This window comes from Nothobranchius furzeri, chromosome 2 (genome assembly GCF_043380555.1).
Source record: "Nothobranchius furzeri strain GRZ-AD chromosome 2, NfurGRZ-RIMD1, whole genome shotgun sequence".
NCBI lineage: Eukaryota > Metazoa > Chordata > Actinopteri > Cyprinodontiformes > Nothobranchiidae > Nothobranchius > Nothobranchius furzeri.
Genome location: NC_091742.1, coordinates 94,388,480 through 94,414,440, shown reverse-complemented (window position 1 = coordinate 94,414,440; position 25,961 = coordinate 94,388,480). Strand labels below are relative to the sequence as shown.

Genomic DNA, 25,961 nt, shown 5'->3' with positions numbered 1-25,961 from the left:
AACCACTAAAGGGTTTTGGTATCTCCATGTTAGTGGAGAGTGGTGGGATGTTAAAACAAATCGAACATATGAAGTAAAACACTGTGATGAGACTGATAAGGGTTTAGCCTGCCCATTGGTAAAAGGACATAGCAATCCATGTTTCACTGATTCAAGGGTCGTACTCTGTGATTGGACGGTCACACCCCCAGAGGAACAGTTTTGGCAGGTGGGTCCTAACACCTTATGCGTGGCTACAATGACCAATTCCCCACAGGTACCTTCAGTTCCCTTTTCAGGTTGTCTCAAGGGTATACATATGTGGGAATGGAATAACGTGACCTATTGGTTGAGTAATTACACTGTATCTAGTCGGCTGACTAAGATACAATGGGCCCCTTGGACACTCTCACTGGAACGATTCAAATGCGCATTGGATGGTTCCACTGAAGTGGCAAAATTGATTGACTCTCATAGGTCCAACCTTTCCAGGCTTATGGTGTCTACTCTTGTGGCACAAGGGGAAATAAAACATGTTGCTACATTGATTGAACAGGCTTCCGCTCATCATTGGTGGGATATATTTACAGGCATGTCGAGTACCGCTAATAAAGTGCTAATTCCACCTATGATTGCAGCATTAATTATAATCAGCATTCTAACATTGTGTAATCTTATTATTTGTTGGTATGTTATTCGATTAAGAAGAGAAATAAATTGGGTAATAATGCAAAGACTACGATGAAAATTAAAGTGGAACTACAAGGTATGTTATAAATGACGTTGGTTTTGATGGGGAAATGGTGATGGATATGTTACATAAATTAGATGAAAAGTTCAAGAGTGGAATGTAATAAAAATGAACTTGTCATCTGTTGTATAATTGCTTTATACAAGTTATTGATCACTACTGTTTGTCAATCACACTTATCATGAGGATGTAATCAAGGAGAGCCGAACATAATGTGATCATGAGGATGTAATCAAGGTAATCCTGGTGGAGGTGTGCAGCTTTGCACGCACATCAGGGAATGTATAAGGAGCAGAGCAGAGCTCAGAGCGGTTAGAGCTGTTTGAAGGATTCTATTTGACGAGGTTCATGGATTACGTTTTCTAACTGGGGTGTTCAGCTCTCCACCCATAAGCAACGGTAAGAGAAATGTTTTGTTCATGATTGATAACTTGTATGAATGCTGGTTGAATAAAGCCTTGTTGTTCCTCTAATATTCAAGTTGTGTTTCATTGTTTCTGGCGTCGACTTGACAACGATCCTGATTAAATAAATATAAAGTGTAAAAAGAGACTTTGAGTCTTTTAAGGTAATTAAAATAAAATAAAACATTTTATTTTAGAACACCTGTTCTATTTTTCTCTGAAATGAGATCAAATCAGTGCTTCTATGGGTTGTCTCCTCTCTGCACTAGAAACATGTACTTTATTATAATGTTCACTGTAATGCATCTTGATGTTCTTAACAATAAGTTAAATCAAAGATATTGATCAATAATGCCAAATATGTAGATTTGTGTTTCAGTCATTTTTATACTGGCTTAAAAATCCTTCATTAAGTCTACTAAGCAGGGGTGTAGAAGGTGTTTAATAGGGCCAGCCCAGTAATGATCTTGGACCTAAATAAAGGGGGCAGAAGGAGATGTTTTTCCAGACGCCAAGAAAAATTAAATACCAATGAAGTGGATTGGAGTCCTGGATTCTCTCCGGATGGAGATGGCGAGCCTGTGCCCGAACTGAACTGAATCCCGATCAGGAGAACATCATTCTTCTATACTGAGCCAACATTCCAGTGGTAACCACTCAGACCACTGAACCTGAGTTTTACAAGACCGAGGAGACTTTCTTTTTGACTAGACTACGACCAAATAGAAGACTGACTTTGAGCTCAACCTGACTAGGTTTACTGATATAGGGGGAAATGCCTAATTGTTTAATTATATGTCTATTGCAGCTGCAGTATTTTTGTTCTATTTTCATATTTCTATATAAAATTACAAATCTGGTGCAACTGTGTTCTTTTGCTCATTCTTTGGATCCAGCTATTCCATTTCCCACTCACTGGTAATTTGTAAGGTAATCCTGTTGGACCTAGAGTCTGGCCTATTTATTATTATTTTTTGAATAAGTGGTAACTTCATCTGACGCCAGGGTTACAATAGACTGACAATATATTCAATCATCCACCAGTACCTGTGTCCATGCTGTCCAGGTCCAGGTGGTGAAGAACACACGATGAATCAGTCCCAGCTGATGGATGATCCTGAAGTGGTAGCAGGTTTTCTTTAGCCGTGTTTAGCTAACAGCTGCAATAGAAACAAAGCAGGAGAGCTGATTAAGATGCTGCTTCAGAACAACGCAGGAGATTAAAGATCCAACGCTTTGGTTCTGGCCAAAGGAACAGCAGCAGATCCAGAGGGCAGGAAGTCTAGAGAAAAGCTTTTCTCACCCACAACCTGATTCTGGAGCTCCGATCGTCACGAAGACCGCAGAATATCTTCTCTGGTTCTGGAAAGAACTCCACCAAGTTGTTGAGGAGGAGAAGAAAGTTTCCACAGCCTGGTGAGAAGATTTCTGCAGCAGCAGCAGTTAGTCGCTTTAGCTGATCAACTCTCCCAGAGACTGAAGTGAAGACGTTTTTACTGCAGAGCCTCAAATATTCTCCTCACACACCAGAACAACAAGCTAGCTCTGCTAGCAGCTTCCGGTTTCTGCTTCTTCTGGTGGTCAATGACCAGCGTAAAGGTGCACTACCGCCACCTGTTGGAATAGAATAAAACACACCTGGCTCTCATACATAACTTCCGCTGGTGGTTTTTCAGACAAAATAATTGTCGTAATGTTTTTTGTTCCTCTCTCCAAAAGCACCTGGCTGCAGACCTCCACTGTCAGGCTGCTTCCGGTGGAGGCTCCACTGTCAGGACGGGAAATGCACGGGATACATTACAAAATAAAACGGCAACCATACTTACGTTTGTAATTGATAGGTTTCAGTATAAAATATTGCGTAAAATCATTAATTATTTCTCTATAGCTCATATGTAGCTGTCATTTAACATGCTTACGGCTGTAATTTTTCTAAATGAATTAACGAGTGGCCGGGATAGGTTTCAACATAAAATCCTGAATGCTGTTTCGGTTGAATCGCTCTCCTCACAAACGCTCCCTCTTCACCAAAAAGATAAGGGACTCAGTCAGCGAATACAATTTGTGTACTTGTACCAAAAATTTTGAATAGGTGAAGGAGTCGTTTTGTATCTGTGAAACAGGATTTTTCTAGATTTGTCTCATTGATTTCAAGCTCACAGTGACGAAACACAACTCTATTTGCACCATATATTGTTGATCAACTGGGGCAAAAGTGTAACTGTAGCAATTTTTTGACGTGTGACTCAACTAATCCAATTTTTCTACTTTTACCAAAGATTTTGATCAAGTGCAGCTGTTGTTTTGTATCTGTGAAAGATAAAAATTTTCTCTGTGATTTCAAGTTCCCAGATTCGAGACACAAATATTTTTGTACCATATCTTTTGGATAAACTGGGGCAAAACTGTAACTGTAGGATATTTTGCAAATTTGAGTACTTGTACCTACGATTTTGAGTAAGTGTAGCTGTTGTTTTCTACAAGACAAATGTTATTGCACCACATTTACCTTAAAGACAGAAAGAAAACAATCTTTCATAAAGTGCCTGTCAAGATAAAAATCTCGAGGCGCTTTGCTGCTAAATGAAATATCTGGGACCTTCTTGGGACATCATCCTAAAATTATTCAAATGTTTTATTTATTTATTTATTTATTTAATCCCTCGATTCTAAATGACACTTCTGGAAATAGATGGGCATGACTTTGGGCTCCCTTTGTAGCGGTCACACATTATAGCGTGACGACTGCAAATTAATTATGACCAATAAGATGTGATGATTCCATATAAATATGAAATATAAACCCGATTGATCTTTGAATGTTTAATCAGAAGATTCTAGTTACTTTTACTTGTTCAGGGATCATGAACACACTTTGTATTAATTCAGACAGAGTCAGGTATTTAGTTAAAAAGGAATTTTATTTTTTTCTAAACTAATGATTATACATGACAAGATATGAATAATGAGCAAAAAAAAACAATGGCACAGAAATGTGAGCTCACCCCATGTGAGGTGATGGAATGAAGTCGGGTGGACCTCACGGCACCGGGATTTCATAGATTAACTCCGATACGACCCGTCCAGTCTTGAGATGTCTCCAGCAGGTTGCATCATCCTCATACTAAGCAAGCATGTAGCGACTGTGGAGAGGAAAACTCCCTTTTAACAGGAAGAAACCTCCAGAGGATCCTGGAGAAGACAGAGCAGACACACACACACAACATACAGTATACATACCAAGTAGTATTTCTTCACTGTTGGATCCTGCGCTGCCTGACCAGCCAATGCTTGTGCAAAGAGAGGAGGACAAGAGGACGTACAATGCACAGAACTACAACAGACGCCATCGGGCAAAGCTGCTAAGTGAAGTGTTGCGTGATGATCGGGTGTGTGTGACAGATGTGAAGACACCAGGTATTCTGAACCAAAAACATTTCTCACTCAGGTCTTATAGGGTGGACTTGCCACAGGGACTCGTTTGCATTTGATTCCTTTGCCCTTACCTGAGTCATCTTGCCTCAGCTGATGTTGTTTGGTTGCTGCCAGTGGACACGTCAGGACTGTGGGGTGTGTTAGTGTGTGGGAGAGGGAAGTGTGAATACAAAGTTGAGCTCCAGTTCACGGCACACAGTTGTCCCATGTCTTCTAGTTCAAGTAGAACACAACAGAGGAGGCCGGATCCATGCCACGTCTCACTGTTGGCTCCATTACTGTTTTAAGGGTTTTAGTCCAGACGTTTTAATAGGTGAAAGCAAGAGTACTTGTAGGCTTTTAAAACAGACGAGGGACCCGAGTGCTGGCTCCCTCTTAGCTCCGTATGGTCAGTGGACCTTTGTGTTGGAATGTTTGAGAGCTTTTGAGATGTGTTTTAATTGAGAATCCCCATTTTAAACATGTAACCACGAGCCTTTTTAACACTGTTATTTACTGTTATTTATTGAACTTTTAGAATTGGAGCTCAGATTTCACAATTTCTCTCAGATACAAAGAACGGTTGCTACAACATCTAGCTTCCACCACACCACCTCCCATTATTCATATCTTGTCATGTATCATTAGTTTAGGAAAAATAACTAAATTCATTTTATAAACTATATACTGACTCTGTCTGAATTAATACGACGTGTGTTTATGATCCCTGAATAAGCACAGAAGCCTAGAATCTTCTGATTAAACATTCAAAGATCAGATTGATATTTCATATTTGTATGGAATATCACATCTTATTGGTCATAATTAATGTTTTAAATGCTACAAACATCTAACATAATCTACGATTGACGAAATCAGGCTCTGATGTTCAGAGTGACCCACTTACAGAGAAACACACATCTGTCTCTCTGGAATGAGCTGCCGCTCATTATTCAACCGTCACCATCGCTGCAGGTTTTTAAGAGAAGACTCGTTTTTATCGTCTGGTTTTCTGTGATGGGTTTTTATCTTAATAACTTGTGTTATGACCTTTTTATCTATTTGTTTTAATGTTGTTTTTGCAGCGTCATGAAGGGCCTCTAATTGGTGACAAAGGTCACATTTTCCCAGCTGGGTCAAGCTTGGTCAGAGTGTGACTTTTAGTTCCACAGATTAACCCAGGAGCCCTGATGTCTGAAGAATACCATCCTTCATCTGCTGCTGTTCCATCCCAGAAGATAAGATAAGAACAACATTATTTATCCCGAGGGAAATTCTTGTGTCATGTACATGCTCAAAGCAGTAGGAGAGACAAAGGAACAGGTGAAATAAAAATATGATATACAAGATATACAGTAAAAAATGATCTACAGCAGTACCCTGTAGGGTACAAGAAGGACACTTCAAGTTTCACGATAATAATTTAAATAATAATTTTAATAAACTCTGACTTTATTGAGGTTTATTATAATCATCATAAATAATCACTTGGTTCAGTATAAATGTATTTTTAATTACTGAAATGAATTATTATGCTTTGGGTATAATTATGATTATGGTTGATGGTTAGTAATGTGTGTTCAGCAAATCAGAAGGTCAACTTCCACTTATCCATCTAACACAGAGTTTATCAAGATTAAGGGTAACTGCCGTCACGTGTCTTGACTCATGACCAAAGCTTTCTTGCTCTGAGAGTGGGCGTGTTCTGGGGAGTTTGTTAAACTAATTTTCCAGCAGAGAAACTTCAGTTCGTGAACCAACCTTCATCACTGAGCATACGGGAACGGCCGTCCCTAACCTCCACCTGCTGTTCTGTCATGCCGAAAAGAATAGCTACGAATAAACACAACTGTAACCAGCTGACGCCAAAACTCCTTCAGAGTTATTGACTTGAGACGCAAATAGTTCCACCAGTCGAGTGACCCAAGGAGACATCTCAAAACCGATTTGGTCGCACCAGAGGTCCATCAACCAACCTCGTGCCTGGAGGAAACCATCTCCACCTGACACTTCGGATCCAAAAGAGGGTCTTCTATACTGGGTGAGGTAGACATTCTGACAGATTGTGTTTGATGTGTTTCTCTCTATGTAAACAACAGTTAGCTGCAAAACCATCATTTCCAACCCAGAACGCGCTTCTCTCTCTGAAAGAAACCTTCTGAGAACATCCACGCATCCAAAACTCTCGTTTCATTTTAACTTTCCATCCCAACACAGGTAAAGCTTTTAAACAAGTTTAATATCAAAGCTGGTAAACTGTCATCCATGAATTGTCATTTTTAATTGTCATAAATTGTCATTTCATATAGTCAAGTTTAAAATTGTTAGTAATAAATTCTGCATTTAAAAACTTTGCCTCATTCTTTTAAATGAAACACAGAACGGTATAAATATTTCTGGTTATTGAAAAAGCAAAGATTCCTAACTTCTGATTCAAAAATAAACTTTTGCTATTAAATTTAATTATCTTAAATTAAACGTTAATCTTTGGATTAAAAATAGACCAAAGAGGTTGGCGTATGAACTTCTATCTATATATATATATAATATCCTAGATATTTATATATAACAGAAGCTTCATTGTTAACTCGTTTGGATCTTTTCTCAGAATCTACAACTGATAGCAAACAGTGTGATTCTAGTATGTAGTAATACCCTACATTTTGACTATCCTTACTGCTCTTTTGTGATTTTATTCTGTCGTGTTCAGCGCCTTGGTCCCCCGCAAGGTTGGTGGAAGGCGCTATATGAATAAAATTTGATTGATTTGACATTTGATGGGTTCTGATCTGAACAGGGAGAGACTGAAGATCAAGAATCAACAAGAAATGACATGAAAGCTGCAACCTGATGAGGAAATCATCTGACCGACTACAAATCATTCTGGAACCGAAGAACAGAACACACTCATAACACCTGAATGATGGAGGACACTCTAACAGGTCTGCAGAGAACCTTTAATGTTCAAATGATTCAAAAATTAAACCATCATAACAGCCCTAGACAGATGAAGACACGAGACATTCTGTATAAAAGACGATCATGTCTCCTGTCAAGTGTTGATGATCCAACAGCGGGCTGAACCAGAACCGCTCCGAACTCTGTCATTTACCATCTAAACACACATTGTTCATGATTCTTCCTCAGGAGCTTTTTTCACACTACTGGCTCTGTCAGGTTCGTCTTTTTCAGGATTCATTTATAGTCTAAAAATTTCCCTTTTTTGTAATTTTATTATGGTCTTTGTTCATCCTTTTTTTTAGTTTTGTTGTTCTTATAAAGCGCCTCGTGAGCAGGGCCGTGCAAAGACATTTGAAGGGGCAGGTGGTCAAAGTAAAAAAAAAAGGGCACATATAGATATGATTCGCCCCTTTTTGTGTTTGTTTAACCGTGTTTCTGTTATTTTGTTCAGGTCAGCTGCAGCTCCTCTCAGGAGCCCTCCCCTTCCCTGTGAACCTCCTGGAGTGCTGCAGCTGACTGACCATGATTGCCCTCACCCTATTTCAGGCCACTGCTGCCAGTCCTCAGCGTGGAGTTGTCTTACCTAGTTGTCTGTTTATGGAATGATTTTGGTTTCTGTTTTTGGTTCCCACAGTCAGTGGAGGAAGTTTAGTTATTAAAACACTTTTTGAACTCAGGTTAATGACTGTTATTCCTGCGATTGGGTTACTGCCCCTTGTGACAATAGAGCAAATTTTTTTAAACAGATTTACAATCCAACAAGTTTGAAAATTCAGATAATGAGATCTCCTCCTTGAACTGTCACCTTGTCGTGGTGGAGGAGTTCTAGTGCCCTAATAATAATACATTTTATTACAACAGCGCCTTTCTAAACACTCAAGGACACTTTACAGACAGAGATAAAATACACAACAATAAAAGATAGAACAGCATAAAACAAACAGACAGATTGGAGCAGAGAGAGTAACTATTGGAATGCTAGACGGAACAGGTGGGTTTTGAGTCTGGTTTTAAAGAGAGTGAGGGAATGAATGTTATGGAGGTCAGAAGGGAGTGAGTTCCAGAGCTGGGGAGCAGAGCGACTGAAGGCCCTGCTCCCCATAGTGACCAGACGGAAAGGTGGGACAGAGAGGTGGATGGAGGAGGAGGACCAGAGGGAACGAGTGGAGGTTGAAGGATGAAGGAGGTCTGAGAGATACGGGGGAGCTAGGTTATGGATGGCTTAGAGTGTATATAGCAGAATTTTGAATTGGATTCTGGAAGTGACTGGGAGCCAGTGGAGCTGCTGAAGAACAGGGGTGATGTGGTGGAAGGAGGGAGTTCTGGAAATGATGCGGGCTGCCGAGTTCTGGAGAAGTTGGAGTTTATGGAGGGATTTGTGAGGAAGACCGAAGAGAAGAGAGTTGCAGTAGTCAATACGGGAAGTGATGAGGCTGTGGACAAGGATGGCGACCGAGTGAGTAGTGAGGGAGGGGCGTAGGCGGTTAATGTTACGTAGATGGAAGTAGGCAGACCGGGTAATATTGTTTATGTGGGACTGGAAGGATAGTGAGGAGTCGAGGATGACACCCAGACTCTTGACCTGAGAAGAGGGGGAAACTAAGGAGTTGTCGACAGTAAGTGTAAAGCTGTGGATTTTGGATAGTAAAGATTTAGTGCCGACAAGTAACAATTCTGTTTTATCACTGTTAAGTTTGAGAAAGTTTGATGTGAACCAGTCTTTGATTTCAGATAAACAATTGGTGAGGGAGGAAGGAGGGAGTGAAGAGGAGGGTTTGGAGGATACATAGAGCTGGGTGTCATCCGCGTAACAATGAAAATGGATGTCAAATTTACGGAAAATATTTCCCAGGGGAAGAAAGTAAGTGATGAAAAGGAGTGGACCGAGAACAGAGGCTTGGGGGACGCCAGTAGTGACAGGGAAGGGACGTGAAGTGAAGGATTTGAGTTGAATAAACTGAGTACGGCCAGAGAGATATGAACGGAACCAATCAAGCGGGGTATGAGAAATGCCAAGGGAAGACAATCTATGGAGGAGGATGGTGTGAGAGATGGTATCGAAGGCTGAACTCAAGTCAAGGAGGATGAGAATGGAGAGCAGTCCAGTATCGGCAGCAGTGAGGAGGTCATTAGTGATTTTTATGAGTGCAGTTTCTGTACTGTGGCCAGGTCGAAATCGAGACTGGAAGGGCTCATAGAGGCTATTGAGCGTGAGATGAGCATGAAGTTGAACAGAGATTATTTTTTCTAGGATTTTTGAAAGAAAGGGAAGATTTGAGATGGGACGAAGATTATTGAAATTATTGGGATCAGTGCCGGGTTTCTTTAATATTGGAGTAATAGATGCAGTTTGGAAAAGTGAGGGAACAATACCGGTAGAGAGGGAGGAGTGGATTATGGCGGTTATGAGAGGGAGAAGGGAGGTGAGACATGTTTTAACCAAAACTGTAGGGAGTGGGTCGAGAGAGCAGGTGGTGGGCTTGGATTTACAGATAAGATCAGATATTTCGGATGAGGTGGGAAGAAGAAAGGAACAAAATGACTGGCGGGGTTAAAAAATCCCAGGGGGAGGGGAAGAGCTTGGAATTAATTGTTGGTGTATGGAAGCAATTTTCTGAGTAAAGAAGGTTATTAAAGAGTTACATGAATCAGCAGATTAGAGTAGAAAGTCCGGGGGATGAAAAATATTGCGCATTATTGAGAACAGAGTCCTGGAGTTGCCTTCATTGATCCTAGGAGCTATGTTGTCTGGGGCACTTTGTGCTCCTGGTAAGGTCTGCCATGACAAATTGGTCTTAGGTGAAGGGTGAGACAAAGAACGGTTCAGAGGATCTTTCATGGATTTACAATCAAAGAGTCAGAGTACCTGGCTCGGAATGTTACCGGGGTACCACCCTGGAGCCAGGCCTGGGGTTGGGGCCCGTGAGTGAGCACCTGGTGGCCAGGATGTCGCCCATGGGACCCAGCCAGGCCCAGCCTGAACCGGATACATGGGCTCATCCAACTGTGGACCCACCACCCACAGGAAGAACATGAAGGGTCTGGTGCAGTGTGGATCGGGTAGCAGACAGAGGCGGGAGCCTTGGCGGTCCAATCCCCGGACAAGGAAACTGGTTTTTGGGACATGGAATGTCACCTCTCTTGCGGAGAAGGAGCAGGAGCTTGTGGCAGAGGTTGAGCGGTCCCGGCTATATATAGTCGGACTCACCTCAACATATAGCATTGGATCTGGAACCCGAGTCCTTGAGAGGGGTTGGAACCTCTCCTTTGCTGGAGTTGCTCTGGGTGAGAGGTGTAGGGCTGGGGTTGGCTTTTTGTTAGCCCCAAGACTCTGCCTGCGTGTTGGGGTTTACCCTGGGGAATGAGAGGGTAGCTTCCCTGCGCCTTCGGGTTGGGAAACGGGTCCTGACTGTTGTTTGTTCTAATGGGCCAAATATCAGTCCAGAGTACCCACCCTTTTTGGAGTCCCTGGGACAAGTGCTAGATAGTGCTCCATCAGGGGACTGCTGCTGGGGGACTTCAATGCTCATGTGGGCAATGACAGCATGACCTGGAGGAGTGTGATTGGGAGGAACGGCCCGCCTGATCTGAACTCGAGTGGTGTTTCATTATTGGACTTCTGTGCAAGCCGCAGTTTGGCCATAACGAACACCATGTTCGAACATAAGGATGCCCATCGGTACATTTGGTGCCAGGGCAGCCTAGGTCGCAGGTCGATGATAGACTTTGTAGTCGTATAATCTGACCTGCGGCCATATGTTTTGGACACCTGAGTGAAGAGAGGAGAAGAGCTGTCAACTGATCACCACCTGGTGGTGAGTTGGATCAGATGGCAGGGGAAGATGCCTCGCAGACCTGGCAGACCCAAACGCATAGTGAGGGTCTGCTGGGAACGCCTGGCAGAAGAACCTGTCAAGACGGTCTTCAACTCCCACCTCTGGCAGAGCATTGACCACGTCCTGAGAGCAGTGGGGGACATTGACTCTGAATGGGCCTTGTTCCACTCTACGATTGATGAGGCGGCTGTTGCTAGCAGTGGTCACAAGATGGCCGGCACCATTTGTGGTGGCAACCCCCGTACCCGCTGGTGGACACCAGAGGTTTGGGGAGCTGTCAGGCTGAAAAAGGAGGCCTACAGGGCGTGGCTGCTCTGTGGGTCTCCGGAGGCAGCAGACAGGTACCGGATAGCCAAGCGGGGTGCAGCAGTGGCAGTTGCCGAGGCAAAATCTCGGGCGTGGGAGGAGTTTGGTGAGGCCATGGAGAAAGACTATTAATCGGCTCCAAAGAGGTTCTGGCAAACTGTCCGGCACCTCAGGAGAGGAAGGCAGCAACTCGCTCACACTGTTTACAGTGGGGATGGGGAGCTACTGACGTCAACTGGGGCTATAGTCGGATGGTGGGATTGAGGAGCTCCTCAATCCCACCAACACACATTCCGAGGAGGAACCAGAGCCGGGAGACCTGGGGATGGACTGTCCAATCTCGGGGGCAGAAGTTGCTGAGGTAGTGAAACAACTACACCGCGGCAGAGCCCCGGGGGCGGATGAGATTCGTCCTGGGTATCTCAAGGCTATGGATACTGTAGGGTTGTTTTGGTTGACACGTCTCTGCAACATTGCGTGGTCATCGGGGGCAGTTCCTGTGGAGTGGCAGACTGGGGTGGTGGTCCCCATCTTTAAGAAGGGTGACCTGAGGGTGTGTTCCAACTATAGGGGGATCACACTCCTCAGCCTCCCTGGAAAGGTCTACTCCAAGGTACTGGAGAGGAGGGTCCGATCAATAGTTGAATCTCAGATTGAGGAGAAGCAATGTGTTTTCTGTCCTGGCCGTGGAACTGTGGATCAGCTCTATACCCTTGCAAGGGTGATGGAGGGGGCATGGGAGTTTGCCCAACCAATCCACATGTGCATTGTGGATTTGAAGAAGGCTTATGACCGTGTCCCCAGGGGCACCCTGTGGGGGACGCTCGAGGAGTATGGGGTGGGTGGCTTTCTGTTAAGGGCCATTCAGTCCCTTTACCAGAGGAGCGTGAGTTTGGTCCGCATAGCTGGTAGTAAGTCGGACCTGTTCCTGGTGAGGGTTGGACTCTGCCAGGGCTGCCCGTTGTCACCAGTTCTGTTCATTACCTTTATGGACAGAATTTCTAGGCGCAGCCATGGTGTGGAGTGTGTCAAGTTTGGTGGCAGGAGAATCTCATCTCTGCTTTTTGCAGATGATGTTGTCCTCCTAGCTTCATCCAGCTCTGACCTTCAGCTCTGGCTGGGTAGGTTCGCGGCTGAGTGTGAAGCGGCTGGGATGAGGATCAGCACCTCCAAATCTGAGACCATGGTGCTCGACCGGAAAAGGGTGGCTTGCCAACTCTGGCTCTGGAGAGAGGTCCTACCTCAAGTGGAGAAGTTTAAGTATCTTGGGGTCTTGTTCACGAGTGAGGGTAGGAGGGTCTCCAGTGATGCGGACGCTGAGCCGATCTGTCGTGGTGAAGAGGGAGCTGAGCCAGAAAGCCAGGCTCTCGATTTACCGGTCAATCTACGTCCCAATCCTCACCAATGGTCATGAGCTTTGGGTAATGACCGAAAGAACGAGATCGTGGATACAAGCGGCCAAAATGAGTTTCCTCCGTAGGGTGGCCGGGCTGAGCCTTAGAGATAGGGTGAGGAGCTTGGACATTCGGGAGGGACTCGGAGTAGAACCGCTGCTCCTCCGGATCGAAAGGAGTCAGTTGAGGTGGTTTGGGCACCTGGTCAGGATGCCTCCCAGACGCCTCCCTGGGGAGGTGTTTCGGGCATTTCCTTCTGACAGGAGGTCCCCGGGTCGACCCAGGACACGTTAGAGAGGTTACATCTCCAATCTGGTCTATGAACGCATTGGGCTCCTGCCGGAGGAGCTGGTGGAGATGGCCAGAGAGGACGGTCTGGAGCACCCTAGTTGGGATGCTGCCCGCGCAACCACGTTTATAAACCAAAACTACATGAAAAAAATCAGAACAGGAAAACCGCACGATGCTGCACTACTGAGAGAGGGCGTGAAGCCTTGTTCACACTGAATACAGAACGCATGAAGAAGTGCTAAGTGTCTGTGATTAATTGTCCACCAGCAGTGATTAGTTGTGTCATCAGAAATAAAGGCAATGTGGTTAATTTTCATGCTGAGCTGTTTCTTGGCGTTCTATGACTCAATCATGGCAAAGTTTGAGTTAAAAAAAGATAATCAGTTTATTACAATCTAGTCCATGTTAATACAAGCATCGGTACACCGGTGGAGAACCATGCAGCCCAACAGTGGTTCTGTCTTTCCAGCATCTGTCCACTGCTTATAACTCCACAACAGCCTCCCTAAAAACTCTGGTACAGGCACATTCCTAAGCCTGCTTAGAATAGCAAAATGCTATTGTAGGAGAAATGGAGCCCTGCACGGGCCTAAAATCTGAGCCCGTGTCCGGCCCGGCCCGAGGGGGTGGAGCTCCAGCCCGACCCGGCCCGAAAAGGTTTTCAGGATTCTCTGGCTCGACCCGAGTCCAACTTTTTTTAACCAACTAAATGAAAACAAAGTGTGACAATCCCGACCAATGTGTTAAAAGACGTGCAGGATCTGATCAATTTGTTTTTCCCTCATTTACCGTCACGGAGATAACGGCGCACTGGCTCTGGTGGTAATCAAGTTAAATTTTATCTCTTTCCAACAATTTTCACAAGAAAACAAAACAGTCAAAAGCAGGGCTTGTGTTGTGTTGACCGGATAGTTCCCGTATTTGACAGTTTAATTTGACGGAGAAAGAATAGAAAGAATTACCCCGACGCATGCAGAAGAACTGACATACGCACATCGCAGATGTAGCTAAATCACCCAAGAAAAGATTCCCATCTGAACATCTGAGCTGGACATTGCTCAGCGCAGCTCACTGTCAGCGCATATGTGCACAGCGAGCTGAAGTTGTGGAGATTGGCTTGGAGCGCGTTGCAGAAGAGCGCATGCGGGAAGGTTCCTCCCACTGAAGCGAGTGTTTTCCAAACCCTGTCTCCAGGGCCGGAGTGGGACACATTTTCAGCCCTGGAGTTTCAGACCCCAGACCGGCCCACTTAACGAATTATTATTAAAGTCATGTTAGAACTTTATATGTATAGTCTACTAAAGCACACTACTCGGTAAAGCCTTGTAATTCAGTGCAAGAAAGAGTTGCTTTACAATGTAGGTTTATTTGAACATCAGTGCACATCTCCAACATTGTTCTTTACAACACATTCTCTAACAATATAACAATCTACCTTCTGTTCAAACAGCTGTTCTGAGATTTTCAAACCTTTAAAATGAAATGACTCAGCACTCCCTTTCACACTTTTTCCAGTTTCCCTAGACTCACCTGCACACAATTAAAATAATCATCTGTAAAGCTTTAGCACATTTGATATGGAAAACACATTTTTTGTAACCAATTAAAATATTTTCTATGGCAAAATATGCAGGCTTATTTAATTTTACTTTCATTCTAATAGCGATCTGTTGTGGGCTTTGTGCATTTACTAATAAAAATACATCAGGTCACTACTATTATTTGGACATTAAAATTATTATAATGAAACTGATGTTTGCACATGAGTTGGCTCACCTATTCCTTCTATCCCAACAGGAGCAATACCCTCACTGCTGGCTCCTGGCTCTTCTTCTGACACTACATTGTGTGAAAATTGTCACAATTCAGCATTCATTTTCCTTTTTTACACGCTTTCTGATCAATGCTGAATCATCTAGCATTTTAGAACACTTTCATATAGAGCCAGGATAGTTTTCATCATATAAATTTTAATAATATTCAGTTTACTGACTCAATAAGTAATCCTACCTGTACATGTCCGCTCTGGAATGGTGGGTTTCTGCCTGGTGCTTATTAGGCCTACTGGATCTTGTGTTTGACTCTGACAAGACAGTTTGGTGGCATCAGTCACATCATACTGTTAATTATATTACATAACGTTATGTCATGACGCCATATAATTCATTATTGATGCTTAATTAACTAGAATGGTGATTTGCAGCCGGTAAAGTTTAACATCTTGACTTGCCTTACCCGTTTTATCTTCATTTGAAGTTAAAGACCGCAAGCTTGTTTGAGGAAAAAAGGTGCTCATTTTTGCACATTTAGCTGCATCTGTTTCCAACGCTTTCCTCTTTTTAATTCTTGCCTTCTCCGCGCCACCCTTGCTCTTTCTACTTTCCATCTTTCCAGCAACTGCATGGTCACGTGGTGCGCACAGGCGCATACAGGGAAAAAAAAAAAGAGCAGCAGCCTGCAGGTAGAGCCAGCCAGAGACAGCCGGGAGGAGCGTATGAGATCAGCCCGGCGGCCTCAGTGCCATGACTGAACACCGGCACAAAAAAAATAAAAATGATAAAAAACAAAAACGAGAGCACCGGCCCATGCGGCCCAAACATCGCGCGGCCCACCGGGAATTCTCCAGACCCTCCCGATTAGCCACTCCGGGCCTGCCTGTCTCTCAGAGAGACTTGTCACTTAGAAAATGTTCCCTGATTACGAAACTTTGGCTGAATAGTGCTTGTTCCTGTCTCCAATGTGGCGACACATCCAGGAGCCGTCTGAGGAGAATCCCAGAATCTCACATCCTCTTCAGCTCAGGAAGCGCACATGATTACGCACAAGCGTGACGCGTCAACCCGGTCTCGGTCTCACAGTGAGACCGGGTTGGGCCTGTTCAGGTTTACGCAGACAATCTTTACATAGAATTGACTTACAGATATAAAATTAATTCAGTAAAATATAAAGCATTTTATTTAAATATCCATTCATTATTTTACAAGCACAGAGAGCCGCATCAGATTCAGATCAGCGGGAAGATTCCTCCGACTGAATTCAGTCGGAGGAATCTTCCCGCATGCGCTCTGGTTCTGCGACTGTCCGGTCAACACAAGCCCTGCTTTTAACTGTTCTGTTTTCTTGTGAAAATTGCTGCAAAGAGATTAAACTTGATTAACACCAGAGCCAGGCTCACTGCGCCGTTATCTCCGTCACTGTAAATGAGGGAAAAACAAAATGATCGGATCCTTCCCCACCTACAAAGTTTAATTACAACAATCAAACGTGACAGAGCCTGGATTTGTATTCTGAACAGTCTAAACATGTTTTAGAAAGAAACGTATGACAAAAGTGGCATCTGCTCAGTAAAACCACCAACAGGGTGAAAAATATCAAAATATTGTCAGCAGAGACGGGCTACAACTTCTGGATCCACTTTATATAAATCATTTTATTGATTATCTTTTTATGAGAGATAACTTTGACGTACACGAGCGACCGGTACTGGCTGCTGTCACCTGTTGTGAGCAGCTCTCTGCTGTCTGAGGGTAGGCCCCGCCCACAACGCCGCGGCTGCTGTGGCTCCCAGTGTTATAATGGCTCTTTGATGGGAACAGGTTGCCGACCCCTGGTTTAAGTGTTTCAATTTTTTATGAATTCGATCAAAAAAAAAAAAGGCGCCCGGCCCGGCCCGTGTCCGAGGTAATTACACAGTAGTTGGCCCGAAGCCGACCCGAGGGCCTAGGGCTTCAGTGCAGGGCTCTAGTCCCAGCTGTCTCTCCACAGCCTTTAAGGTGGGATTTCTACTTAGGGGCTCCAAATGAATAAAGACACATTCTTTTTAAGTTGCAGTTATTACAACATTGTATGCTATTATTTTATATTCATATAAATTGTTTAAAGCAGACGCCACCGGGATCTAACAGCTTTAAATTGCAGTGGGTTATGTACTACAACCATCATGCCTGTTACCTTGTCTATTTCTTAAATACAGGAGGGTATAACAGTTTTTTCTTAATCTTTAAGTAATATTTATTTGTATTCAGAATTCATGAATGAACATCTCAATTGTTTTTTTTTCTTTCTTTATTGAACATGCAAATCAATAGACAACCCATAGCATTCAAAAAGTATCCAAAAAGAAACCCACACACACACACACACACATATATATATATATATATATATATATATATATATACACATATATATATGTGTGTGTGTGTGTGTGTGTAGAACATGTTCAATGGGAAGGGAACGAAGCTCTGGTAGCTTATATAATCCCCCCCAAATCAAATTTCAAGAAGGATAAAGCAAAAAAAAAAAAATTTTCCCTACACTGTGTCATTGCCATTTTCCTATAACATGTTTTATCCTCAATCACACAAACAAAATGTACATTTTCTTATGCCCCCCCCCCCCCCCATGTTCACAGCTCCCAGTTCACCAACAATAGACAATTATAATCGAATGCAGCACCCTCACAACTTTTCCTCCTCCTCCATGTAATTAATTGGTATAATTTTTTATACTTCTTTTTAAACTTATGCAATGAGGGACTTTGCTTTAGATCCTCACTTAGCTTATTCCAAACTCTTACACCCGTAACAGAAATACAAAATGACTTCAATGTTGATCTAAAATATGTATGCCTAAAATGAAGTTTGTATCTGAAATTATATAGGTTATCTGGTTTTATAAATAGCATTAATAATTTGCTTGGTAATAATTCCCTATGCACTTTAAACATGAACGCCGCTGTATATAGTTGAAGTAAATCTTTTAATTTTAGTATTTTAGAATATATAAATAACGGATTAGCGTGTTCTCTAAATCTAACATTGTGAATGACTCTCAGGGCTCTTTTCTGTATGATAGACAAGGGCGCAATAGATGTTTTATAAGTGTTACCCCTGTAGCGTTATGGTTTATGCTCTTTTATGAAAGAGGAACCATTATACATATTAATTTGTGATATTAATTTTATTAAATTAATAACCAAATTGTATAGTTTTAAGAAGACTCAAAGATTGTTTTCATCGATAAACTGACGATAATATCCGTGTGTCTGTGTTTCAGTTCAATGAAGAAACAAGTTTGAAAGTTAAAAGTTTTAATTCTTCAAATTAAACTAATGATTTTGAAATCACAAACATGGAAATGACAATCAACATTGGCAACTTTGTTGGACAATCTTTAACAGCTGATATTGTACTCAAATAGACCTTGTGGTGAATGTGTGAAGATTGAACATGAGGTGAGCTGAGTGCGTGTGTGTGCGTTAGATTTTGCTTCAGGAAGAAACAGGTGTCTGAGTGAACGTGATGTTTTGGATAAACTTAGGTCTTATTGGAAAAGACGCATCAAACGTTATCTGCCGTGGACTGCCTCACCTAAAGTCGGACCCTCTTTAGATCCGGGACGCCAGAGGATGGTGATGTTTCATCCAGGCAGAGGTGGAAAGTAACGAATTACATTTACTCACGTTACTGTAATTGAGTAGCTTTTTTGTAAATTTATACTTTTTAAGTCGTTTTTAAAATCTGTACTTTTACTTTTACTTGAGTAAGTTTTTAAAAAAGAATTGTAATTCGCTACATTTTAAATCATATCCGTTACTGAGTAAAAATAAATTGTAGGCTTAATAAATTAAAAATATTACGTGTAGCAGCGTCGGAACAGAAAGACACCTGCATGAGCTCCACGTCTAAACCGGGGTGGGGGGGTGGGGGGCTACACGCTTTATGATGAGGACAAACAGCCATTTTTACCGCAGTTTTGCTCAAAAACAAAAGTTCTGTGATTCACTCGCTGTTTACCTCCTCTGTCCCTCCTCTCCTGTGGGTTGGATCCCGCACCTTCGCGCACCGGTGTGACGTCATCAGAATTCTGCTAGGTTCGGCAACCACTCGGTTCCGTGTTTGAAATGTGTTTCCTTACCGCGTACGGAAGCGGCAAAATTACGTTTAGCGCTCCTAAGAAGCCGATTATCAGCGCTCTGCTCATATAACAGAAGACCTGCAGGCCTCTGTGAGTTAATCCTGATACTGTTCAGTTGTAAACATTGTGCTCCATCCCTGTGTTTGAACTCAGAAGATGCTTCTTGATGCCGCAGATATGTGATGATTTAGCTTGTTTCTTTTTTTTACTCCAGAATAAGAGATTCAATTATTACAAAAGCAGTTCAGTGTAGTTAAATTAGTCAATCAAATGATTCTAACGTGTGTGTGTGTGTGTGTGTGCGTGTGTGTGACTGCATAAGACAGCATGGCTTCATCAAATCCATGCATCCTATATCTTGGCTGAAGTAATGGCTCAGGAAAATAACTTGTATTTAATAAACAATGACGTCTCTGCATTGTTTATGATAATGTTTTATCTTATATTGGACCTATTTTTGGTCTGGGAGGTGATAAATGCATGAATTTGAAGTTCATATTTGGAGACAGTGGCGGCTGGTGAAAAATATTTTTGGTGGGGCTGTGCTATTTTTTTTTAAATAAACTTGTGCTTTCTGATCTTTGTGCACAACTTCACTATTTCCTGAATTAAACACAGCTCTTTTATTTCCTGTCTTACATCATTGGACAAACTGATTAATCCAGGTGTGTCTGACTATTGGCACGCTGCCTTGCGGACCAAGATTGAAAAATACTGCATTAAATTGCACATAAAATAACATGACCATAAATGGTAAATAGGCAATGCAAGAGGCAAGTAACAAAAACATTTTGTTTAATTTCAACATTTGAGTGAACACGAAAAATTATGAGCTGTTACAGTAATGGTAGTAAACACTACTTAGACAAAATGCCAGAAATTTACACTGTTAGGACTTATGGAAAGTGGAAACACTTTCATAGGAAATAATGTCATCAGTATCCTCTTACAAATGTCATATTTCCCACTTCCCAAGCTGGGAAATTTGTTTGCTGCAGCAGAAGTGTAACAAGTAAAATGGAATCAGATTGATGTATGTACAAATTTACTTGAAATACACATTTACATGATTAAATATGTATAATAGGTATGTGTGTTGAAATTAGTTTTTACAGTTATTGCACATTAAACAATGTACATGTTATTAAACAAATGTCCCGGTTTGTGGGACAACCAAGGATTTCTGATTCTGATTGTCTTGTTTACAGAAATGTAATGTACAGCTTACCTCTGCACCCAGCTGCTGTTCTCCCTGTCCAAACGTCCTCCGTTTCTGTGTTGGCTGCTGCACTGATGCGCTGCATTCCTCAGTCAGAGAATGAATGGAGTCCCCAATGAGACACAAGTTCCACATCCACCTTCTGTGGATCCCAGTCGTTTTGAATAACAAACACAGAAAGCAAAATAACGCATTAGCGTGATTGCATCCAGCTAGCCACTGCTTCCTGGTGTACCAATTTCGGGAGAAGCCTCGTGTGTACAGTTTACCCTTCTCCTTCTCCTGCTGGCTTATCTTTACGTCGGGCTGATCTGGTCCAAGCTCTTTGACATTAAGTTTTTCCACCATAGTTCTCCTCTCGAACGGATACTGGAGGAGACCGAACTGAATTCAGTGGCTGCTGAGATCCGGTATCCATGTTGTAGGCGCACTGTCTACATCTGCTTCATGACCGTCAAAACGTGCTGGAGTCGAGACTCTCCGAGTTCTACCGAACATCAACGAAAGCCTTGGCGGTAGCTCTATCGCCCATCATGCTTCTGAAACGTTCTGAAACAACATCGACGTTGATTGGATGCATTCCCATTCCTACCCTTTGATTTTCTTGTCAGCAATTGGACAACTGGTCCCGTCCTGTTTGGGCGATTGAAAAACAGCACACAGCCTCCACCGCTCGGCAGAGACCGGCAGAGACCAATATAGATATATATATATATATATATATACATATATGATTTATTTTTGTTACAAAACACACAATTAACTTAGAATATGTGATTATTGTTAATTTTATTTATTTATTTTTTTAAATAAAAATTAAAAACACAGGGGAAACTGGGAGGGCGGCGGCCTATCGCCCTCTACTGGCCAGCCGCCACTGTTTGGAGACCAACCTTCACAGTTTGGAGGCTCACGCTGGTGAGGAGACACCGATAGTTCTAGTAACACCTGGGCTCCCAAGGCCTATTCTGACAGGATGTACGTTACGGGACCCTTAAGGATTCCAGTTGGATGATTGGAGGATTATTTAGGAGAATTGGGATGAACAAACTGGTTTCAGTGGTGAAGGGTTAAAGGTATTGTCTCGGCATTAAAATTGTAGAAATGCAAAATAACTACACTTTATTATCCATATAAACATGTACTGGGTCCAGTTTTTTATTTTATTAAGGACTTTTGTCATAAATCATTACAGAAAATCCAAATCCTCTCCCCCAGACAGTGAAGAACTGTGTTTCGCTTATGTCACTCCAGCACGTAAAACAAGCTAGCTGCTGATATTGTGATATTGTGAATCACTGTTATTTGTTTACTTTCATGCTCCTAATTATTACGTAAAATTGCGTTTACAGCTGCAGCAAAAGGTCTGAGCCATGTGTCTGTGTCCTACACGCATTTTTAAATAACAGGTCTGATCGAAAATAATAACATACATCTATAAATCCATCTAGAACCGCACCGCTACTTCTGGACTCCAGACGAGTCCCGTTAGCATGACTGCAGCAAAACTAACCGTGTTCGCTCCGGTAAGGAAAGAACAAGTCCTTTGGGAAAGCTACGACACACACACACACACACGCGCACGCACGCACGCACACACACACACACACACACACACACACACACACACACACAGATATAATCTAAAAGATGATCTCTATATTTCAACATTAAAACCTCCATGACATCCTGGATTAGTGCAAACAACGAGTTGAGCTAAGGAGTTACTCCAGCATCAGGAAGATTTATTCTGGTAAATTGATGGTTAAATATTTTCCAGAGTTATGTCAATAAATACACACAGCAGTAAAACTGTAGATTACTGAACTATATTGGGACACATGATGGAGCTAAGACCAGCTTAGAGCTCCCAGTGGAGCACAGAAATGAAATATTTAAGAAAAGTAAACAAACTGTACCGATTTTGGTTCTGAAGATGAACAGAATCCTCCTCTATGTCCAAATCAGGTCGCAGGTATTCTGAGTCAACGGTCTAAAACATGTCTGCACCTCTGGTAGTGATATCCAGCTGGCGGGGTCGGAGTTCGGTTGAACTTCTCCAGTAATCTAATATCCGTTCTCGTCGCCGTATCCCAGAGAAAAAACAAATCTGATGGACTAGTAGAGGCTTCAGAAGCTACATCTGATTGATGACACATTGTTCTCTGCTATAACGCTAACGCAGAAACACCGGAGCCAGGCGTTGTTTACTACAGCTGTTTCAGCAGAGCTCCATGTGAAACGTCAACTGCAGGGCTTAGACTGGAAGTTAGTTCCTGTTTTTCCTGCGCCAGTCACAAACATCATATTTTCTTACAATTCCAGCCGTCAAAATCCAAAAACCTTTTTCATCTAAGGTTTGAATACACATTTACACATGCTGTTCAAACTAATTTTGCCTCTGGCCGATATCTTTAAATGAGTGAGTGAACCCACTACCAAGGATGAACTCTGCTAACTTTAAAAATCAGCTGCTCTAAGTAAGCATTCAGGGAAAAGTCATGGGCTTGTGACTATAACCTAATTTATGTTACTAGTTTGCAGTGTAACTGCCTTTGCACTTCAATATGCATATTTGTTCATTTAATAAAAAAATGGCCACTTTGACATTTATACCCCATTGTCTTTTTTTAACTATTCAGAAGAGCCCGTCCTTGCACAGTCAAAAAAGTAACTAAGTAACTTTTACTCTGACTACATTTGAAATAAGCTACTTTTTACTTTTACTTGAGTACATTTTGAGGCAGGTAATTTTACTTGTAATTGAGTAAAATTTCATGAAAGTAATTATACTTGTACTTAAGTACAACATTTTAGTACTCTTTCCACCTCTGCATCCAGGTGACACCAGCGGCTGGCAGAGGAGACGGAGATGCCCGCGGTACACGTTGATGGAAAAACGTTTGCAGATGCGTTTTCTTAAGCTTAGTTTACTCAGAAATCAAAGGACTCGAGGCGAGTCCGCGTTAGTTGTTGCAATTCAGCTATTCCTAGGAATAGCGTGATGGGGGGGGGAGAAATGAGGCGATCGGCTCTGTCCCCCCTTTTGCGTTTATTCAGGTCTTCTCTCTTTCGTTGTCCAGCACGAACTGAATCATGAACTGAAAACTTACCAAAAGCCTTTCTCTTCTCAAAGCAAAACGTGTGCGTCAGCAAATGTGTTTTGGAGTTTACTGTGAGAGCAGATGTGTGTGTGTGAGTGTGTGAAGGTCACCACTAAAACATCCTCAGAACATTATTTAATTAAGCAGTGATTCATTAGTTATTATGATTACCCAAAGCATAATAATCATTCATTTGATTAAGACACATTTATAATGAGCAAAGTGATAATAATGATTCTTTTAACAACTTAAAATAAAGGGAAGAAAGTTTGTTATGTTATGACTACTTTTCCATGAGAACACATCGTCTGGCGCTGCAGGTGGCAGATGTTATTGTCATGGTCTGAGGTAATGATTTAACCCAAGACATGCAGAATCAACACACTGGAGCAGGATGTGAAAAAATAAAGATTTATTTGGTAACTAGAACTTAGGGTGCACTGGAAATCCAGTGAATGGGTAAACGGGAGCAGCGTCTGAGGGAAGGGAAACAGAGGTGAGTCCTTGATTGATACTGTAGTGTGGTAGAGGATGAGTTTGGTAGGAGGACTTACAGACGTAGCGTGGTGGAGGACCTCCAGGGAGGGGTGAGCTGGGAGAGTGAATGAGTATTCCGGGGTGATGAAGATCGGCGAGGTTTTACAACCGGAGGGAAGGAGAGAGAGAGCCTGTAGTGCTGGGAGCAGTTAGTGCCGTGAGGAGGACGGGAACCGGGAGTGAAGTCCAGACGTAGTATGGTCGAGTAGTAAATCCAAAAGGTCTCAGCGAGGAGGTGGTGTATGGAAAGATGACTGAGCCTGAGACAAAACGAGAACAAAAATCTGAGCAAAAGATCGCTAGCGAAAAAAAACACGTTTCTAAAGTTCAAGGCTAAGGTTTCAAAGTTCAAAGTCTGTGTTCCAGAGTCCCCCCCCCCCCCACCCCCACCCCCCCCGAGTCTCCAGAGTCTCTTTGTCTGCAGAGTGCCCCCTAGGTCCCGAGTCTTCAGTGCTTCCCCGAGCTTCCCCGAGTCTACGTCACGAGTCTCCAGTGTTCCTGTGTCTGCATTCCGAGGTCCCTGTGCCTCCATGTTCCGGATCCCTGGTCCCCTGGTCTTCCGAGTTATGTGGGTTTTGTGGGCGTCTGGTATCCACCCCTTGGGGGGGGGGGGGGGTTGGGGGGTACTGTCACGATCTGCTCCTACCTCCCGCTGACTCCTACTCTCTCCTGCCCCTGATTAGTTGTTTATTGGTCTCACCTGCCCCTTGTTAACCTGCCCATGTGTTCCTGATTTTCCCCTGTGTATTTATACCTCCCGTCTTGTATGTGTCGGTGTCGGATCATTGTTGTTTGTCGTGTTGTTCGTGCCGTAGCCTGCTATTAAATCCATTTTTATTTCATCCGTGCCTGCTCTTCTGCCTCCTGGAACCCTCCACCACACTTGGTCCACCATCTCCACCCTCACTTCATGACAGTTATGGTTTCCAGCAGACTCTTGCAGACTTCATGTCTGCAAAGGTCTCAATCTGTGGGTGAAAGTTCTCAGCGACCCAGCACTTGACCCAGCCGAGTCAAATGACCTTTGGCACAGAAAACCCATATTTCCTCACGTTACATTCCCCCCTTTCGCGACGACATGGTGGTCAAGCACAAACCACCTGACGTCGTGACCTCATTAACGTGATGAACTCATGAAGGTAGACATGCATGTTCCAGATGAAGGCAGGAGCGATGAAGTGTCTCCACAGGTCTCGTGTAGAAAGGAGTATATCCTGATCAGATGATTAAGGCCAAAACTGTTGCAAATCATTGTAAAGTAATCCACTTAGGAAATCTTGAAAGCAAAGCTATTTCACTAGCAGTTAATTTTCATCAGCAATAATGTAAAGGTATATTCAAAGGATAAGGTAGCCCGTGTGTCCACACGGAGCTGGGCAGGTGATGTAATCCCCGGGCGTAGTCCAGGTGAAGTCCAGGGACGACCTTGATTCCTCTCGAACCACGACCGAAGCCCCATGCGACAGGAACCCAGGTGGAGTAAGGTGAAGACGACCCTCTGATGGCGGAGACCCCCATGGAATGGAAGCAGACATCGAAGGCCGGACGAGCTCGGAGAAGGAGACAGTGAGACAGCCCATACGATAGATTGCGCTTTATGCAAATCAAAGAAATGATCAAAAACCTATCTATGGGTACCTCTGGGAAAATGTGAAGGCATTTTGTGAATTATCTAAAGGAGAAATGTTCTGCACCCTGTTCTACATGTCATGTGAAAACATGATGCAGAGAAAACACAAATAAAAGAAATAAAATCCTAACTGATATGTGAGAATCATTAGGCTGCACTGATTAAAGGCACATATAAAAAAAAAAAGAAAATGAAGGGCAAATTGGTTGTAGGCCT

The 25,961-nt window shown here is 42.9% G+C and overlaps 1 protein-coding gene across 1 annotated transcript in view; it reads right to left on the bottom strand.

The window, feature by feature from the left end:
• LOC129161843 (oocyte zinc finger protein XlCOF6-like) overlaps window positions 1-21,298 on the bottom strand; it is an 86,182-nt gene extending 64,884 nt beyond the window's left edge. The window contains exons 1-3 of the mRNA XM_070548209.1: window positions 20,484-21,298; window positions 2,438-2,748; window positions 2,182-2,294 (exon numbers count right to left, since the gene is read on the bottom strand). Of these exons, the coding sequence (XP_070404310.1) occupies window positions 2,182-2,191 (10 nt within the window). The 5' untranslated portion in view covers window positions 2,192-2,294; window positions 2,438-2,748; window positions 20,484-21,298. The remainder of the gene's footprint in view (window positions 1-2,181; window positions 2,295-2,437; window positions 2,749-20,483) is intronic.
• Between the last annotated feature and the right edge of the window lie 4,663 nt (window positions 21,299-25,961).